The 20,781-nt window shown below is 45.7% G+C and overlaps 1 protein-coding gene across 1 annotated transcript; it reads left to right on the top strand.

The window, feature by feature from the left end:
- Positions 1-4,946: 4,946 nt before the first annotated feature.
- On the top strand, positions 4,947-20,333 carry LOC306814962 (uncharacterized protein; the record flags this gene model as incomplete). Its single annotated transcript, XM_079331498.1, has 12 exons — positions 4,947-4,958; positions 5,140-5,178; positions 14,019-14,138; positions 14,920-15,023; positions 15,954-16,086; positions 16,244-16,437; positions 17,563-17,690; positions 17,889-18,055; positions 18,868-18,939; positions 19,214-19,337; positions 19,608-19,730; positions 20,282-20,333. The coding sequence occupies 11 exons, from the start codon at positions 4,947-4,949 to the stop codon at positions 19,718-19,720; spliced, it is 1,206 nt and encodes a 401-aa protein (XP_079187624.1). The 3' UTR covers positions 19,721-19,730; positions 20,282-20,333.
- Positions 20,334-20,781: the final 448 nt, after the last annotated feature.

Consider the following 20,781-nt stretch of genomic DNA (forward strand, 5'->3'; position numbering starts at 1 on the left):
AAGCAAGTTCAGTTAGGGAAATTACAGGTAGGGCCAGAACCAGGAGATTATTGGCAAGTAGACTTTTCAGAGTTACCACGATCCCAAGGGTATAAGTATATGCTAATCTATGTGTGTACTTTTTCAGGGTGGCCAGAAGCATTTCCTTGCAGGACAAATCAAGCAAAGGATGTGGTAAAGACTCTTTTGAGAAAAATCATTCCAAGGTTTGGGGTACCGTTAGGATTATCTTCAGATAGGGGACCCCATTTTATTGCTACGATAGTACAAGAAGTAGCCAAAATGCTAAACATAACCTGGAATTTGCATACTCCTTAGAGACCTCAATCTAGTGGGCAGGTAGAGAGAATGAACCAGACATTAAAAGGCCAAATTAAAAAGATCTGCCAAGAAGCTAAGTTACAGTGGCCTCAGGCTTTACCATCGGCATTGTTACGGGTTAGGATTAAACCCCGAGAAAAGGTGGAAGTAAGTCCGTATGAAATATTGTATGGCAGACCATACCATGCTACCACCTTAAAAAGAGATCCACATATATCGGGGGATCAGGTGATTTTTAATTATGTTATGTCTCTTAACAGAATTCTCAGCTCCTTGCTGGGAGCTTTGCAGTGGAATCGGCCTCTGCCTCTGGAAAATCCGGTTCATGGAATACAACCAGGAGACAATGTATATGTAAAGAATTGGTCCACAGAGCCACTGAGAGAAACATGGAATGGCCCGTATCTGGTGATTTTGACCACATTTACAGCGGTTAAGGTGGCAGGGATCGACAGTTGGATACACTACACACGAGTCAAGAAGGTCCCGGCTCAATGGGAAGCGCAAATCGTATCCCCAATGCGAATGAAGATACGAGCCGTACCAGGTTGCTAGTTATTGCTTTGTTAGTGATCTTAAGGTCCTTGTCCACTAATGGAATGATAACGGTTTCTGTTTCAGAATCATTGGTCAGAGCAATGGAGGGAATGACTGTGAACCTAACCTGCGAGATCCAAAATGACCAGGAAATTGGAGCCGGTAAAATGACTGTACATTGGAAAGGAGGAAATAGAGAGCACAAAAGTAACATTGTCACAATTTGAGATAAGGATACACACACTGGAAACACTACTCTGACAATTGCAAATGTAACCATAGATGACACCAATGTGTTTACATGTTTAGTAATAATGAAAGGTAGTTTTGACTACAAACAGATCACACTTAAGGTAGAAAAATGGAGAAGTGGTGTCAACAAAGTGGTAGTTGCTCCTTTTGAAGCCGAAGTTGACATGTGGGTTGGACCCCCTTTAAGAATTAATTGTACTTGGGTCACAAAAAGCTCATGTGGACACAAATATTCAATAACTTGGTGGAAACAAAGAATTGGACCAATGGGAAAAACTGAAAGGACAAAGTAACGTAGTTTTAGGTGATCAACACGGAATTGGATGGCTAAATGATACTGAGGCTAAGATAGGGAGTTTGGAAGGAGAAATTATTTGTGTTGTAATTTGTGGATGGTTCGCAAATTATGGAAAAAGAAAAGTAATTGCTAAAACACACCTAGGACAGGAAATGAAACCAACACATGAAGTTTTTCAAGTATCACAAGGGCAGTCAGCAATTTTAGAATGCAAAATGAAGGCAGATCTTGAATTTAGAGAATTTGGATGATGGTTTAAGAAAAGTAATCTTCCTCAAAGTGATAAACACTGCACTGAGAAAAAGTTAGGACATTCTCTAACATTAGTTGTGTGGGATGTACAGGAAAATGATGAAGGGACTTATTGGTGTTGAGTAGCTAAGAATGCTTGGTGGGTACACTCAAGGACTACAGTGTCATTAGCTCAAGGACAAATTCGGTCAAAAAAGGTCCGAAAAGTATCAAATAATATAAAAAGCAGGTTCCCAGAATTCAAGAGAAGTACAGAACAAGAAAATTTAGTAGTTGGACTAATTAGAGATTTTGAAATAGTCCAAAATGTTTCCAAAATTACAGCATGCTTGCCGTTACCACAGGCAGCAGGAGAACCTATCCCATGGGGAGTGATACCAATAACTGAAATGCCAAATGCCTTTGCTAATATAACATGGAATTGTCGAATTATACCAAAAAAGGTTACGGAGTGGGTAAAAGTATGTGCCATATTGTTTCAAAAGTTAACACAAAAACAGTGTAAACAGTTACCAGGATACTATGCTTGAATCGATGATCCTAAATTGGCAGGAAATTGTATGGTGTCAGAGTCAGTTATATGGCCGTGTATAAAAAGTATAGTAAAAAGAGAAAAAGTAACTGAAGAAAAGGTGTGCAAGAACCATACTCGCTTTACTACCTTAGAAGAATGGAAAACAATTTGGGGACCAAGCCTGTTAGAAACTTACAGTTACATTGATACAGTCAAATGGTGCATCCAATGGACAGGAAAAATTAATCAAACACACAAGGGCCTGACAATGTTACAATTCGCCCACCGGCAACTTCAGTAACAAAATGAGAATTGGAGTTGTACAAAGGTTTACACTTGTGATACCTCAGAATTAGAAATAGGACTCATGCCTGTAAGAATGTCATTAAAATTGGGATGTGAATGCAAAGGATACAATCACTCAATGACAGAAATTGACAAAAAGGATGTTAATTGCAAAACCACTACAGTGAGAAGTCCAGGAAATTTGGTATGGGTACTAGGACATGGATTATGGACAACTCACATGCCAATAGATGGCCCTGTCACTCAAATCACATTAGGAATTCCCACCTTATGTCCCTTTTGGAGACAATCTAAATTGAAACCTCAAGTAAAAAGAAGCAAAAGAAAAGTAGAAAATGAAGAAGATCAATGGCAGGAACCTGATAGTGGAGTAAAATTTAGATGGGCATTAGAATCCTTGTTTGCACCAATTGCCTCTTATAGAAACAGAAAAATAATTTATTGATTAATGGAACAAACTGAGAGATTAGCTGCTGCCACCAAGAATGGTTTTAGAAATCTGAATTTGCAATTACAGGCAACTACTCGAATGACAATACAAAATAGAATGGCATTAAATATGCTATTACTAAAGGAGCATGGAGTGTGTGGTTATCTCAGTGATAAAATTGACCATTGTTGTATCCATATCCCAAATGTGACAATTGATGTAGAAAATGACATCTCTCAATTGGAAAGTCTAGAAGGAAAGGTTAAAAAATTAAAAAAAAATGCAGAACATAATTGAGTCGGTGCTCTGTTTCAATCCTTCGGGCTCCAAATTTCTGGATGAATCTCATCAATAATTCAATATGCTATCATGATATTAATCATTGTATTAGTTGTTATTGGAGTCTTTAAGTGTCTTACAGGAGTTATCACCAAAGAGTGGCTGCACACCAGGAGACTGCTCAGCGCAGTTACCCATGCTCCAGTGACATCACCTCCTCCATACAAAAATACAGTGCAGTTGGTGCGATTTCAGGATGAAGACCGTGTGAATATTTGAGCATCCCTGCAAAGAAGATTGAGTGATGCTCAAAAGGGGGGATTTGTTGCAAGTTGATAAACTTTATATATATATTAATTTAGCATTAGCAGTAGTCATGCTAAGGGTTGTTTTATAAACTAGGCCCTGTGTTGGCAGACTCTGTGTGTACTTGTGTAGAACTTGCTGACATGATGTATGAGACTTATCTAAAGAAACTGTAACAATTTATTACTAGAAGGAATGTAAAGAGATCGAAACCTTGAGAAAATTATGTAGGAGTAGTGAAGCAAGAAGATCAAAGAGTGAAGTAATTCTTCTAAAAGTGTATTTAAACCCTGAAAAAAAATGTAACTAATTTGGGCTCTGACTTTGGACGCTAGTCCTCAGACCCCAGGGCCCTCAATAAAGCACCGCACTAAACAACTCTGTTGTTTTGTGTCTCTTCTTCACTGTTGGGCAACAGTAGCGGTACAGCTGGCGCACGAAGCTGCGGAACTGCGTGGCCCTGAAGATGCGCGGGGCCGGAGCCCGGGGGCTGCCCGGGCTGAGCAGCTCCCGCTCACGCAGGGAGCGGTCGATGAGCAGCCCCCGGGCCCGGCTGTCCCAGCGCGGCAGAGCCGGGGCTGCGGGCCCAGCGCGGGCGGGGCGGGGCCGGGGCTGGCCGGGAGCGCGGGGCCGCTGCAAACCCTGCCCTGCTCCCATTCCCGCAGCCATCCCTGCGCCTCGGCTCGCGGCGTCACCCCAAAGCATCAAGGCCAGCGCCGGAACTTTCCGAAAGGGCTCGGAACTGAGGAATCCCATGGGAAACTCTTCCTCTCTGTCCCGTGAAAGTGAAATCACTCCGTGTTCGGCATAGCTGAAGGGAGGAAAAAGGTGTTCCATTGGGTAGCTTCACTATTTTGGTTGGGGTTGCAAACAAGAGTTCCCCACTTGAAAGCAGACAAGGTCAAATGGGAGAAGAGGAAATGAAAAGAGAGAATTGAAGACATTCTTTTTGCCCTTTTTCCTCCCAACTGGTTGGTTCTTTCTTGCTGTCTCTGTCTGTCTTCAGGAGATTTGGCACATTTCCCATTCTTTGGAAATAGAGGCAGAGACAGGAAGGGGCAGCAATTTTGTCAGCATTTTCAGCCAAGCTAAAGTCCTGCCAGCTTGAAGAATGTTATTTTACCAAAGGGATTAATGGCTTACAGTGATAGTGAACTCACACTGCTGTATTCATCAGGAGGTTTTGCATTCTTCTTTCCTCAGTAATACTTTTTTCTCGTTTTTTCCATATTCGGGGGAGAGTTACAATGTGAAATCCCTCCCAGAGCCAAGTCTTTTCAATGGAAACCAGCAAAGGTGATCTTGCAATGCTCTGCTTAGTGTCACTTGTTCTTTTTATTTTAAATTCTCTCTTGAATTTTAAACAGTTTCCAAAGCAGGAAAAGAATAGATCTGTTTCTTCCATCTCTTTTAATCCCTCTCCCTTTTTAATATTTTTACCTGGTTTAAGCATGAGGGTTCATGTGAGTATATTTATTGTTATGGCAGAAGCTCACCCCACACACAGTGGATATTTCCCTTGCATCAAGTTTGTCCTGAGTTCTGGCTGACGCTGCCTCCTCTTGCCCTCCTTCCAGGTCCCTTTGTGAGCAGCCCAGCCCTGTCCCTTCAGTCACTGCCCTGTGGGTGACGTGCTGACACAAGGATTGTTGGTCTCATCACATTCTGGAGCAGTCTTTTGGAGTGAGTGTTTCCAAGATGCCCTGTCACCTTTTCCTCTGTGTACTGGCTTTCTCAGGAAAACCAAAACCCACTACCTAGAAAATCTCTTCCCATTTCATCTTAAACAGCTTAAAACAGAACCTGAAACAGAAATGCTGTGCCTCAGTGGGATGGTGTTACTCTTTCTTTAAAGACAGTGTGAGAAACCTCACCGAAATTATCCCAGACACTGGATTACAACAAAATTTGTAATGAATAGGCCAAAAGGAGAAGACAGGAGTTCAGAAAAGAAGGGACATCTTTCTCCATGTTTCGTTGCCCTTATTTGCCTCATGTCTGTCTACGTGCTGCTTCATCAAGAAAAGCCTTTTTTAAGGGTTCCTTTCTAATCTCTGTGAGTCATGAGACACACAGGAATACTGGCCCTGTGGCCTACTGGAGATGAGGAAGCAGCTGGTTGAAATGTGGATTGTCCATTGGAATGTTTAGTCAAAGCTGTGGTACAGTTATGGTTAGATTGACTTTTCCACAGTACTCTGGGGCTAAGAATGAGAAATTACTATTGGCTGTGTTTTAAGGAAGCTGAAACTTAAGAAGAAATGTGCTTATCTTGTGTCTGGCAGCATGACTCTTCCCTAACTTTCTATGGTACTGGTAAAATTTAATGTCATTTACAAACACCACAAGGTAAATAATGGATATTACATTTCAGTGTTTGGGCCAACAGTTAGTTTAAAAATGAACAACAGAAAAGGGTTTTAATCTAATTTTTATGAAGGAAGATCCTTAAAATTGTGGTATATGGTTTTAGATTAAGATTTTTTTCTAAGAGTGACTTCTTTCCAGTTTCAAAAGAATTTGTAAAGACCGGAACTCAATGTACAGGTCTGATCACTTGAAGCACTATTGTTTTGTATCTTTCTTTTTTTTCCTACATGGCATTGTAACATTTGAATCACAATTGTTACCACTTTGAAAAGGCAATTCTAGGGTTTTTCTGCTGGTAAATACTTAGCAGTTAAAAGTGAAAGAACACACAGGTTTGAAAGTGAAATATGCTTTATATGAATATATTTTTTTCACTAGTCTCCTGGTATTACATGCAACAAGGGCAACATTAAACCAGTTTATACTCCCTTGTTTTTGAGAAGCATTTTGAAATTATTCATCTTTTCAGTATGTCTGCCATACATTGGTGTGTGTTTCAGCTGAAACTCCCCTGTGTGCCCTGCTTCTAGCAGGTAAGATCTCCTTGCAGTGTAGGAAGACACAATTTTCCCTTTCTGATGTGCACACAGCTGTGTCACTGCCTTGACCTTTTCATCTCTGCTACTTAGACAGTTTTTCCTCCAACACCTGTGCCAGCAGTATTCCTTAAGGTAATGAGGGTGTGGTGGGCATGCAGGACCCAAACTGTTCCTGATCTTCTGGAAGCAAACTGTTGGTCCCTGAATGAATCCTGTGCTGTTTATTTCTACACTGTACTTGTGGCAGAGGGTGTTCCTGCCAATGTTTTAGCTTACATGGTCTAAGCCCAGCATCGTGACTAGTAAAAGCCAAAGAAACAAATGTGTCTTTTTCTGACCAATTTACCTGGGGTCTGTATCTGAGACTTCCATTGCTGATAAAAGTGAGAATTCTTGGCAGACAGATTCCTGGAAAGCAAGTAATGAGTCATTGAGTTTAGCATATATTTCTTCAAATCCTTGGCTACAGAATGGGAAAGAAAATGTTCATCATTTTATTTCTTCTCACAGATATGGTGTTTACCTAGTGTGGGAATACTTAGACTCCAAATTTTATCTTCTATAACTAGAACTATTTGCAAAGGAGATAGAATCAGACAAAGGCAAAGTTACTGCAACACCGGGTACAGAGTATGGTGAATAAATCAGAGAGTACAATGGAACTGATAAAGGGGCCTGGTGTCTTAGGCCTTATGGAACAGAAACCATGGGAGAGACAGACATGGATAAATGCTCCCTGGGCAAGAAGGGACCAAGAAATGTATTGTGAAACTTTGTGATAAGATAATGTTGCCAGGCAGTGGGATGTCATGAAGAATGTGGGACCAATGGGACATAGTTACCAAAATTAGAACCCTATGTGAGTGCCATGCAAGTTAAACCCTCTATAAACACCTTGTATACTCAACAAAATTGGCTTCTGATCACAACTCAGAATGTTCCCTGTCTCTCCAATTGCTCATAAGACAGTAGCCATAGATTCCAGTCTAGTGAATTCAAAACAGCTGAAACCAGCACTTAGGGGGCCACTTTAGTCTCTGGGCTTTGGAGTGTAAGAGGAGAGAACATAAAGTCTGTTATACAACAAACAAAACTGCAAAGCAAAAAGTCATGTTAACTGCCCTGAAAATGCACCTCAGTTTTGGAATGAACTTGTTGTGAAATGGTTCTTTGTTGAACTTCACAAGCTACGTCTGCCTCTTTCTCTGCTTCCTCCTTTTGGTTCGTTTTGTCTGCAAACAGCACTTCAGGCGGTTCTAGTGCTGCTCTTCCCTGACTAAAATGTCTCTGTACATTCCCCAATCTCAGCTGAATATCTCTATGATCTGTTTAGTGTGGTGACTGCCCCAGTCTTGTTAGAGCTGAAGCTGTGATGCCTTGGTTTGAGTCACCCTGTTTGCTGGACATGCTGCTCAGGTCTGCCAGGATTGTGATCCTCCCTCAAGTGAGCTGAGCTTGTGGAAGCATGTCAGGGACATGGAAGAGCCCAGGTAGCTCAGGTGGAAGAAATTCTCATCATCTGTGCCCATTCAGGCTGCCTGTGCCTCTGCCAGAGGGAAGTGGCATTTGTTGCCTGAGTAGCTCTAGGTGGACTAAAGGTCATGGTGAAATATTGTAGTGAGGGCTGTGGCAAAGGAAAAAAACTTGGATTTTTCAGGAGAGTTTTCAAAAAAAATCACATCTTGTTCTTGCTGCTGTCACAGGTAGTTTAGTCATTGCCTAAGGTAGCTCAGAAATGATTGTGGAATGCTTCTCTTGGACTTGATAAGGTATGGACTATTCCTTATCCAGATGTGTGGCTGTGGGCCTGTGTGTTTATCAATGACACACAAACTGAGAGAGGCAGACAAATTCTGCATGGCTTTTGGAGTTTAGGTGCCCTCCTGCATCTTCTGCTTGCTGGAAAAACTTCTTCCCAAGCAGTGGAAGATACATCTCCCTCTTCTTATCCAGGAATATGGCTTGACCGTCTGTATCTTGCAGCTCATGTCAAAGAAAGTACTGGGGACCTGGACATTTCACAGACTCAAAACCTCGTCTTGTGTATTTGCTGTGTCCTTCAGTGAAGAATGTCTTCTTATCAGAGGAACTTGAAGGCATTCTAGACCTAAGGCAAAGCAAAAAAGAACCAAAAAATTCAAGCATCTGTTGTCAGTATTTAGGAAAAAGAAAATGCAAATATTTGCAAAAGGCTCAAATGAAGAAAGGAAGAAACAAAACGTGGTTTAGTCTATTAAAGGTAAAGGTATGAAAGTCTGCCTCTTTATGCATCCAGCTGCTTTCCAGGTGTGCACCTGCCAGGGATTTAACCTTTCTATGTACTGGAGGTCTCAGACTAAGACTATAAGCAGACAAATCAGACCAAACAAAACTAGCCAACCAACCAACCAAAACAACTCCACAAACTTCCCCAACCCCATTGAAACTAAACAAACAAACAAACAAAAAAACAGCAAAAAACCCCAAACACCAACCCACCCAGCAAACCAAATCAAAAGTAGGTGGAGAATCTTGTTTCCATGATCTCCCTCCTTTGACACAAGACAGTTAAGACATCTTGACCACAGGATGAAATTTTGAGGAATGGGATGTTCACCAAATGAACACTAGAGACCCTCAAGGGAACTACTCATAATGGCCCTAATTTTGAGGAAGTGATTTCAGTATATCAAATACTTTGGGGGAATGTTTAGCCAGTGAGTTTGAGCAAAGTAATAAATATGTCTTAATTCCATGGATACAAACACGTGAATGTGCACGCGATTTCCCACACAGTCAGCACTGAAATAAAGAAATGCCTCTTTTCCTACACTGAACTGGCAGTGGGGAACAGGCCGTGCTTGGTAACTTTCATTTTAGTCATTTCTATTGAAGAATAAAGAAAGGTGAAAATGAAACCTTTTCCAGCTGTTTCCATCTGGTTCACCTTTTTTGGGGCCCAAAGCTCTGTGCCACAGGTGTCCTGGGTGTGTGCAGAGCAATGCAGCCCCCACAAAGCCCCCAGTTTTCCCACAGGGGGTCACACCCTGTCCCAGGTGTGCCGGGCTGTGGCAGCAGAAGGACCCGCAGCAGAAGGCGCCGTGCCCTGCCCGGCCGGGGCTCAGTGCCCAGAGCAGCAGCAGCGCCGGCGCCTTTCCACCCGCTCCTGCCTCGGCTGCACCCGGGAGACAGAATTCTCTGGGAATCAGCACCGCCAGTCACGGTCCCAGCTTGGAGCAGCTCCTGCTGGCAGGCAAATCCTGCTTCCAGGTAGGAATAAAGGCAGGGGTAGAGATTGTTGCATCTGGTTGTTGCTTGGGGTGATAGCAAGTCAAAAAGCAGGAAGGGCCTTTGCAGGAATTTTACAGAGATGTTTTGTTTCAGCCACGCGTGTACACCATCCAAAGTTCAGGGAACAAAGGCTAAGGGGTTGTGGGGCCTTAGGTTTGGTACTTGGGATGAGCAGGGTGGGGAGAGCATCAGGGACCAATTACCAGGGGACAGGGAAACAGGGTGGGAGTGACTGAAAGGCTGACAGGCAGGGAGAGGGCATGGGGTTGACCTAGGGAATAAAACAGGCGCTTGCTTCTCCTAATTAAAAATGCCTTCAGTCTCCATAACTGCTGTTTTATTGATTAAGAAGGTTTCTTCTAAGGATTTTAAAATTAAATGGTTGAGGCAACTAAAAAACACAAAATGACAAAAACAATTAAAAGCATTCATAAAACAGCTTTCAAAAGTAAGCTATTTCTTGAGTCTCTAAGGAGATTTTCCTTTCTTTCCCCCCATATCATGCCTCACTTTGAATTAAAAAGGAACTTTGGGAAAAGGATTGGAAGCTGGGTGGCAAAGGTAAGGAGAAGCATGACTGTGGGAGGGAGACCATGGAAGGGAAAGGGGGGTAGGAGTTTGAAGGAACATGAAGAAAGGGTAATAGGATTTTGAGAAATTTTGAAAGGACTTATTTTGTGGATGAAAAAAGGGGAAAGTGGAAGGGAAGTAGGAAGGCAGTAGGGAATGGGGGAAGGCACTTGAAGGAGTGTGACTTGTCTGTTTGACAGGTCTTGCAAACAGAGGAATGGACTTCAGGTTGCAGGTCGGCTGATTGGTGTTTTATGTCATCTTTGCTTTTGGATTGCTGCTGTGATTTGATGGCTGTTGGCTTTGGGCTTTATCTCTTTGGTTGTTGTGTGAGGTACAATGTTTTTTAGGATCTGGATAGTAGTTGCAGTTTGGTGTGTGAATGTTTCCTTGCACTGGGACTCCACCAGGTCCTATAACATTGGCTGTTTGGGGGCCTTTTCTTCCTCGTACTACATCAAATTCCACAAATTCTCCATTTCCTACACTGTGGAGACATTTTCTGAGTTGTTTTTTCTTATTGCAGTTTGATGGACAACCACATCTGCTTTGGTATCATTTCGGGTGATGAATCCGTATCTATTTTTCACATTAAACCATTTGACACTTCCCAAAACTTTTGTGGCATTGACTTTTTTGCTTTTTCCAGTGAGTTTGTGCCCCGGCTGTGTTGCTGGGTGTGCTGGTGTTGCTGTTGCTGTTGCTGTTGCTGTTGCTGTTGCTGTTGCTGTTGCTGTTGCTGTTGCTGAGGCTGTTGCGCTGGCGGGGCGCAGCGGCGGCCAACAGGAAACAGGGTGGGAGTGACCGAAAGGCGATGGATAGGGAGAGGGAACAGGGCTGGAGGCCTCTCATTTTCCCTAATTGGGAATGCCTTTCTGGGTCTCCACAGAAAAGGAAGAACCTGGAGCAGATGGGAGACCAGAAGAAGAAACGTGGAACTTAAATCAGAAGTAATCGGTAAAGAGTGTAGATGGATGAGAGGTTCCAAACACATAATTTATGTAGGTGAGCTACATTGTAGAAGATACTATGTGTCTAATGATACCCATCAATGGTGGATTCTAAAGTCATCAAATATATACTGGTCCAGGAAACAGAAACAGGGCTGCTCATTTGTTGAAAGAGAAAAATTATATGAATGCATCACCAGAGAACCTAATCCCTTCTTAGGTGATCCCCAGTCTCCAAATTCTGGGGTGAAAACAGTATTAATTTGGAGAAACAACCACAATATTAGAGGGCCCCAGAAGGTCTCTTTTGGCTTTGTGGAAGAAATGCTTATGTAACACTCCCAAAAGACTGGGCAGGTAGTTGCACACTAGACATCATGAAACCATCCTTCTTCCTACTTCTCTGAGTTGAAAAGTACCCTTTATGATGAGTTAACAAGAAATGAAAGGGATATACAAATAGGGGGAGCACAGAAGTGGGGAGATGAAGAATGGCCACCAGAAAGAATTAGAGCTACCTATGGCCCTGCCAGCTGGCCCCAAGATGGGTCATGGGGCTATAGAGTCCCAATATATTTGTTGAATAGGATGATTTGGTTACAAGCACAGTTGGAAATTGTTTCTAGCCAGTCCACCTTTGTCATGGACTTACTCTCGGCCCAATCCCGACAAATGAGAACAAAGATTTACCAGAACAGATTGACACTGGATTATCTGCTAGCTGAAGAACAGGCTGTATGTGGAAAATTTAATTCATCAGAACATTTTGTAGGGATAGACGATCATAGTGATATTATTAAAAATACAACTACCAACATCAGGAAACTAACCCATGTTCCTGTGGAACAGTGGACCCCATTATTTAGAACCAATTGGTGGGATAACATTTTTAAAGGAGAATGGTGGAAAAAGGCATTAATAATTGCTGGAGGTGCACTAATCACCATTATGTTTCACCCTTGTATAATCCCCTGCTTGAACCAAGTGATCAGGAGAACCATACTGCGTTCCCTCGAATTAAGTTTTAAAAACAGACTAAGTAATGAAGAAGTTGAGAACATCAGACTGATGAAAGTAGAAAAACAAGAGGAAAACCAGAACTCAGAAACCGCTGAAGATGTTTATAAGAAATACCAGAGGCTCTGAAAACTATACTGGGTTTATGAAGAAACAATTTGATTTAAATGGTTGAAGTGAGCTTAAGCCCAATCAAAGTTTTAGAGGGGAAGTTCTTATGAGTTGCCATTTGGGGATGGAGTTGTAAGTTATTGGTTAATATAGTGAAGGTATGTATGAATTGTTAATGAAATGTTAATGTGCTGCGGGTGTGTGGCCACGATGGTGGGTTCACAAGGGTTTGGGTGGAGGAATGAGGAGAAGTTTCTGGAGTGTTGCCTCATGGGGTGACGACAGAGGTTTGAACAGTGGTGGGAGGATGAGCTGACCTATGGGATCGGAGTATTCTGGAATGATTGGTCAGGATTGTACCCCAATATGGGTCAACCAGCAGCCAGAAAAAGGAGCATTCAAGAAGAGGATTGAGAAATGCACTAACCTGGAAACACCAGAGACTCTAAAAACCCCCGAGTGCCCAGCACCTGGGTTCTTCTCCTCCTTCCACAGATCTAAGATCTGGAGAAGCACCCTGAGCAGTGCACAGTTATTTGTCTGTCTTGCTTGTCAGGTAGGGCCTGTGCTTATCCTGGGTTCCTGCCATTGCTGTTTTTGATAAAACGAAGTGGAGTTTCTCAGAGAGTCTGGGCCTCGTTCCTTACTACAACCTGATGGCTGCCTCTCGCAGGGGCTCCTGTGGGCTCTGCAGGTTTGGCAGGGCCTGGCGCAGGTGCTCGGCCGCTCGGCTCCTGTCCTCTGCCAGCTGCAGAGAACGGCAGGGCACGGAGGGAAGGGTCGGGGCGGGCTCTTCCCTGTGGCCCCAGCCTCACCTGCCCGCAGAGCCCTTGTCCAAGTTTAGGACAAATTTGGGGAAAAAAGAGCTCCAAAGGGCCCCCCCCCCCCTTTTCTTTTTTACAATTCCTTCCTTCAATGAGCTCAGAAAGAATTGTTCTTGTGGTGAAAATGGAAAAAACTTTTTATTAACAAAAATACAAAAGAAACACTCCCCCAACCCAAACCCAGATGAGACAAACCCAGCCGGTCCTCGCCGGGGAGAGTGGCAGAGCCTCCCAAGCCGACCTCCAGCAGCGGCCCCCGAAGTCCAGATCCTTGTCCTCCGGAGTCGGTGCAAATCCCTGGAGCAGGGAGAAGGGAGAGAGGGGGAGGGGCAGCCGGGAGCAGGCCCAAAGCAAGCCCAAGACAAGCTAAAGCGAGCCCAAGACAAGCAAAAGCAAACCCAAGACAAGCCAACACGGGGGCACAGACAAAACAGCTGGGGGAAAAGGGAAAAAACGGCCAAAGAAGCCAGGGGAGGGGGTCACAGCTGAGCAGACGGCAGAGAGCAAGACACAGCCCACAACCGAAGCGCAGCAAGAGAGAGAGAGCCGGAAAACACCAGCCTAGATAAAACCATCCGAGGGAGGGACCGGCAGCTGCACGGGGGAAGCAAGGAGAGGAGCCAGTCCAAACATCAGCCCATAACAGCCCTGATGGGGACAGAGGGTCTGGCAAGCCCCAGTGCCTTTAATTTATAATTATTTCTTATTATTTCTTAGTATTTCTTAGTATTTATTTATTATTATTTATAATATATTATTATTTTTCCGGCTTAGGACAGCTGGGGATAGGGCTCAGAAAGAATAACATTCAAAATTGGAGGTTATTCCATTTCACTCACACACTGTCTGTCTGTCTGTCTATCTGTCTGAAGAGCACCACACCAGCGGCAGAACCTCCTCTGGCTCGCTCTCTTCCTCCAGATGCCAAAGAGGAGGCAAAGGACAGCAAATGTCCACAGGCTGCCAGTCCAGGGCCTGAGCATCCTGAAGCAGTGAGTGGAGCTTTGCCTGGTACAGTGCAAAGCTTTGGTGCAGGGCAGAGCTGCAGGTTTCTGCTCAGGCAGCGCTTGTCCTTTGTGGCTGAAGATGCTGCGGGCTGGAGTCCTGCCATGACCTGGTGCTTCAGCCCAGCCATTGACATGTGGGAAATGGATCTGAACTTTCACATGAAGGTATCATTTTCCTGGCATTGTGACAGGGACTATGAACTTCCCTTGGTGTTAGATGAGCAGTAGCATGGTGTTTTTCAGTTCTGGTGTGAAAGTGAGCCCCTTTGTGCACAGTGTCTGTACAGACTCCCTGTTGTCAGTGGAGAGAGCGGTCCCAAGGTCCAGTTCAGAGCCTTGTGGGGTACAGAGGAGCCATGGTTGCCTGCAGGGAGCTGCCCCTCTCCCTGCACTGTCTAGGTAGCTACAGTCACTTCTTCAACGGCACCCTTAAGTTTAACATGACCCAAGCTTGCTGAGAAGAATCCTGAGCAGCTCTGCATGGAAGAGACAAGGTCTGTCTCTGAAAGGCTGGAATGCAGTTCCTAGTGGCTGCTCCTCAATTCTTGAAATAGTGAAGGGAACCAGTTGACCAGTGCAGAGCAGGGAAACGTTCCCTACTTCTATTCAGACACTTCCATAGTATCTCAAGAGTTATTTAAATACCCCCATCAACACCCCCACACAACACCTTCTGCCTTCTGCTGCTGCTTCTCCCAGCTCTCAGGAGCCAACTTCCCTGCTCCTTATTGCTTGTTTGTACTTTTTCCCTGCCCATTCCTTGCAGGCTCCAACAGGAGAGCTGCTTGCCAGTCAGGACTCCTCAGCCCAGGCAGGAAAGGTAGTGCGGCAGGAGAGGACGGGTAGAGTGTGCAGCGCCCAGGAGTTCAGGTGTGTGCTGAGATTTCTCACTTTCTCTGGGCAGGACTGGACATTGCTGGGTTTTAGGAGGCCCAGCATCAAAGAACAAATTTGGCTTTCTCATCATTGGACTTGCTCAGCACAGAGGGGAAGGCAGCCCATGGACAAGTCTGGCTGCCAAGCAACCCACAGCAAAGCTGCCTTGTGGGACTTGCTTCTCAAACCTTGACAAAAAGCAATCTGAAATGAACCAGGGTAGAACAAGGGAGGTTCAAGCTGAGCCTCAGGAGAAGCGTTGAATCACAAACTCAATAATGCAGTAGAACAAGGTCTTCAGAGAGCTTGTGCAGATTCCACCTCTGGAAATTTGAAAGCCTCTGCTGGTTAGACCTTGATCAGCCTGTCCAGATTCCATAGCTCACCCCAAGTGCTTGGAGCTGAAGACTGGACTTTTAGCTTCATGAGGTCCTAGGCAGCCTAAACCATCTTGGGATCCTTTGAATATTGGATTGAATATTCACACCCACCTCCTCCCTAAGCTATAGCTTGCAGGTTCTTTCCTTGTTGCACTGCTGAAAACAAGAGTCACTGTGGCAGTAGTCATCTGGGCAAGGCTGTCTTAGCCAAAGAAGGACATTAGCAAGTTTGGTATCTTCATCAGAGAAGAGTGTAGGACCCAGCAGGCAGGAAGGTGTTAAGCTGAGAGTACCTGAGCTTTCTGGAAAAGTTTTGTGGCTTCTGGAAGCCTGTTTGACTTTCTCACTGGTGACTCTGTCCCCTGCACAAATGACAAAGAGAGATGCAGGTCTAGGGAGGCAATTCCAGCATTCTCTTGAGGTGGAATAAGAGGCCTGTTGGAAGTGCTGGAGACTGCCCCACGTTGGACATTGTGTGTAGTCCTGCTTTTGTAAGAAGACTGTGCTGCTATTAATGGTTTTCTCGTCTGTCCCCTTGTTGTAGATGGAAGGAGTTGGCTGCATTTGAGAGGAAGTGCCACTCCTCACTCCATTGGGAAGTAGAGGCAGAGAGAGCAGAGGAATCACAGCCTCCAAAGAAACAGATTAAGGAAGAGGTTCCTCTGGCAGTGCCACAAGTATGCTCACCTTCTTCCTCGGCAGTACCAATGGGAGAGGGAGTTGTCCTAGCAAGACCACCCTGAATGCTGCTTCTGTCACAAAGCTAGGACCAGGACATTGTTGTTGCTGTTCTTGTTTGTCCTCTACAAAAATGGTGCCCCCCCCTGCTTCCAGGTTTGCCGCCCACAGCAGCCAGCCCCCAGGGTTCTGGAGAGGCTTCTCCAGGACTTCTCTGGCCAGGGGCACACACTGTCCCAGGTGTGCAGGGACAAGGCAGTGCTGGCACAAGAGAACGCTGCCCTGCAAGCCCGACTGGCAGCCGCAGAGCGGGACCTACGAGGCCTTTCTGAGCAGCTGGCAGAGGCCAGGTAAGGGCAGAAGGGGACCCTGGGTGGGACATTATTGAAGGTGTGTAATTACAAAGGTGTTAAGCCTTACATCAGGATTTACTGCCTTCTGTGTGGTCTCCAAAAGTTTCTCAGATAGAGAGGTGATGAGACAGGAAAAGAAAGAAAAGGATTCTGTGACCTGAATGTTATTTTTGTGGCTCTGATGTGGAAATGTTGTGAGTAGGACACTGATGCTTCACATGACGCTGGAGGGTTGTGCTGCAAATCTTGAGAACCTTCTCAGCTTACTCTTACGAAGCATGGTGCAGGACCTAGATTTCCTTAAAAGCCACAGCAGCAGAAGGGAAAGGCAGTGAAACTTCTCAACAGTCTCTTGGGATTCTTGCTGAGCACTGATTCTTGCTCACTTGTTCACCTGCCTCTATAACCTATCAAGCTCCCTTTGGATGGTCCCTCTTCCTTTTTTAAAGACCGTCAAGATGTTTGGTTCATTTAGTATTTACAGAAACGTAGCAAGTGTTCTTGTTCATGGCATTCCAGTGTTTTAAATGAGAAGATACTTGTCCCATTTCCAAGATAGTTCTTGTTCAGATTAAAACCAGCTTCTGGTTTCTTATTCATGCTAGTAGAGGGGGGAGGGAGTTTTCATATATGGTTCGGTGCATTCATTTAGTCCCTTTTACTAAGAGAGCTACTGGCAAGCAAAGTATCTCTACGTGCAATATGAATGGCAGTAAACATTGATGAGTCAGGCAGGAGAACACTGTGTTCTGTGCACCTGCAGAGTGACTTAGAAGTGCTGATGAACTCAGGGCTGTGAGCAGAGGCTGGGCTTTTGCTCATTGGCAGAGACTTTGTGGGCACAGCCACCCATGAGGGGTGTGTCGGACAAGAGCAGTTGGAGTTTTGGCTGCTGAGATCAAACAAAGCTAAGAATTCTCTGCTGGGCTAGGTCATGAGGAAAGGCTGCCCAATCACCTGGAGGGGCCTGCTTTGTTATTTGAAGGGGTAGAAATAGCCTTGCTGTGTCTGAGTTTCCATGCAAGCCATTTTCCATGCTCAGGTAAAGAGATCTTAGACATATCTTCCAGAAACCATTCCTGTGTGCCAGGAACAATTTCTCTTCATTTTCACAACCTGTAGGTCAGAGAAGGAGAGCCTGCAATGCAGCCTGCTGGAGGCTCAGCAGCATGTGTCGGAGCTGGAGATGGCCAGGAGCCGTCTGGAAGGCCAAGTTCGTTCAGCCACGCAGGCCAAGGAGCTGATCCTGGGTGAGAGCCTCGTGCACTTTGTTTCTGGTGATCGTCCTGCCCGGTGCGGCTGCTCCAAAGCCAGCTCTGTGTGCAGGGCTTCCGAGGAGTGCAGGAGCTGGGGGCAGGTCCCTCCTTGCCTGGAACTGAAAGGGCTTAAGGTCAGCAGGGTTCTCTGCCTGTGTAGTGTCTGACTACTGCCATTTGTCACGTTTGCAGAGGATGTGAAGGGCCTTCGGCGTGAGCTGCAAGCTGTAAGATCTTTCAGCAAGCAGCAATGTGAAAACATGGCTGAACAGCTGTGCTGGGCAGAAGAGCAGTGCAGCAAGGCTCTCAGACTCTGGCAAGCTGCTCAGGAGGAAGAAAAAAGGAAGCTGGAAAAACTGGTAGGACTCAATATGCACCTGAATCTTTCAGGTAGGCTTGGTGGGCTGGCTTAGCAGAAGAGCAGGCTGAGTAGGTGGCATGGCTGCAAGCCTCTGCTGTAGGCCACACATTGCTGGGCCAGGCAGCAGATGGCTTCAAGGGCTCATATTTGAGAGCCTGAGAAGCCCCAGAGGATGATGCTGGGCCAGTCAATGCAGCCATGGTTCCAGGATGGTCATAAACCAAGATACCCAGGAGGCTGGGTGGTCTCCAGACAAAGCAAGGAAGCCAAGGGGAGGATCTTGCTCACACCCTTGTGCCATGCAGCAGACTGTAGAGCTTGCTGGCAACTGCACTCCCAGAGACAAGATTATTTGTTTTCTGTCCTTCCACAGTGGTCAGAGGTCTTCCCTTTGGGCTTTAACCATATGAAACAGGTCCCATGTTGTTGGCATTTCAGATGGAGGCCTGTCTTGTGACTAGGGCAATGGGACGTTGGCCTCCTCCTAGGCCTGCAGTCCAGCTGTAGCTTTTTTTGATCAAAGAACACAGGGACTTTGAGCAGAGAGCTTCTGATAACAGAAATCCTGAGGAGGGGCCAGGAAATGGTCAATCAACAGAGTGGGGATGGAAGGTGGCATCTTCTTTCCTTCCACCTGCTGATCACCCTCCTAAGTTTCTTGTTGGAACAGGAGGGCACAAAGTCACTAGTGTGCCCTCTTCAGTTGGGGGATTGTGGGAGGGATGAAACTTTAATTTCCTTCTTTGGGGAGTTGGACTGAGACTTGATCTGGAAGTGTCTTCTTCTTCTTCTTCTTCTTCTTCTCATCAGGAGAGCCAGCTGGAAAAGCAGCGTTTGGAGGCACAGGACCTGCTGGAGCAACGGGACAAGTTCCTGGCAGATGTACAGAGGGAGCAGGAGAAAAGCCTGCTGTAGATGAAGCAGGAAATTGCCAGCATGCAATGTGAATAAGAAAAGCTCTAAGGCAGAGCCAGTCTAGAGGCAAATTGGCACTGCTTGTCTGGACACTGTGTGGGTGGGATTGCCTCTTAACTGGCCCCTTATAAACACGAGAGCAAGAACAAAATGTTTTAGAAAGTGTGAGCACATCAGTCTTGGCTGCCACCCAAGTGGTGTGTAGGAAGTTTAAAGCCATCTTCTCCTCATTTCTGTGCAGCTGCAGCACCAGAATGTCGAGCTCTTATGCAAGCTGCGCTGGCTGCAAAAAAAAGTTAAAACAAAGCCAGCAGTTTGTAGAGCTCCTGAGGGAAGAGCTGAAGGAGGAGCAAGAGAATGGGCAGGTGAGTCTGACTAGCCAGGTAGCAGAGGGAAGGGCAGTAACAGGAACATGAACTGTAGGTCTCAGGAAAGGGGAGGCAAAGCCTAGTGCAGGCACTGTAAGCACAGAGCCTGACAGGCTCCAGCAATGAGAACCAGGAAGAAGAGTTAGGATGGAAGGGTTAGAGCTGGGTAGAGAAGCAGCAGGAAGTGGCTGAATGGACATGCTTTTGAGACTGGAAAAGGAGAAATCTGAGCATGATGGCAGGTGCCAATATAATTTTGCTTGACAGAGTATCAAGGACAAGCTGCAGAAAGCTCAGAGGAAAATGAAGGCCATGGAGAAGAGGCTGAAAGAAGAAATAAAAAGGATTCGAGAGATGCAGCTGCAGTTGAGGCATGCTGAAGAGAAACAGGTGAGTGAAGGGGCAGTAGGCAGTGCAGTCATGTAACAAGTGGTGTCTCTTTTTCTCACCTTTGTCCTGCAGAGCAGCAGGTGGATGGGGGCAATGCCTCTCGCTGCCAGGCTCTGTGCTCTCCATCACAATTGATCAGAAGAACACTTGCTGGGCTGCTGAACCTCATCTGCTTCCCTGGCCAGTGTGGCCTAGTACTTTGGCCAGTGGCCAGCAATCCTCTGAATGTATTACTGCTGGCTTATTACTGCTCACTTTTATTTTTTGAGGGCTTTGTTCAGGTGAACATGGTGACCCACACACATTCTGAACAAGTTGTCTCTGTCCGTGGTGGACGCAATCCTCAGAACAGGGTGAAATTTAAAGTTGTTCTTTCCCTTTCACAGTCTCTAACATGGCTGGCTGTGACAAGCTGGAGTCTGGCTGCTTAGTGGTGTTTGACTTGACAGCTCAGCTTGCAGCCTAACACAAAAGTTGTTCCTGAGGGTGCACTCTGTTTGGGGCACCTCTGCCAGCCACCTTTCTGACGCAAACAAATTCCTTTGCCCCAGATGGATGCAGGCCATGCCATCAAAGCTGCCCCTGCAACAGCATCCTCCAAAGCCCGAAAACCTGAGCACCAGCAGTTCTCCCAGCTCAGGCCAGGAGGCAGAGCAGCTACACCAGGAGAGAGAGGAGCAGTGCCTGGAGCTGCTGAGTACGTCCTGTGAATTTCTTGTGTGATCCAGCAGTGTGTTGTGTGTTTGCCTCAGCATGAGCTGTGCCACATGTTCCTGCTCACTGTGGTGTCAGACATGCATTTTGGACTCCCTACAGGAATTATAGTTGAGCTTCAAGGCAGCCAGGGGCACTTGGGGCACTCCTTTTGCTTTGAGGGCTGCTGGGAGTGGGTGGGCTGTGCCTGTGCTTCCCTGTGCAGCAAAGGCAAAAGCTTGGATTGTTTCATGAGCAGCAGAAAGCTGCAACACAGCAAATGACCCAGTGGATGTGTGTGTGCTGGTCTGGCCAAACTGATCAGAATACTTGGCTTTCTGGATGTCCCTTTATCCCC

Source organism: Erithacus rubecula (genome assembly GCF_903797595.1).
Source record: "Erithacus rubecula genome assembly, contig: SUPER_Z_unloc_4, whole genome shotgun sequence".
In the NCBI taxonomy this organism is placed as follows: Eukaryota; Metazoa; Chordata; class Aves; order Passeriformes; family Muscicapidae; genus Erithacus; species Erithacus rubecula.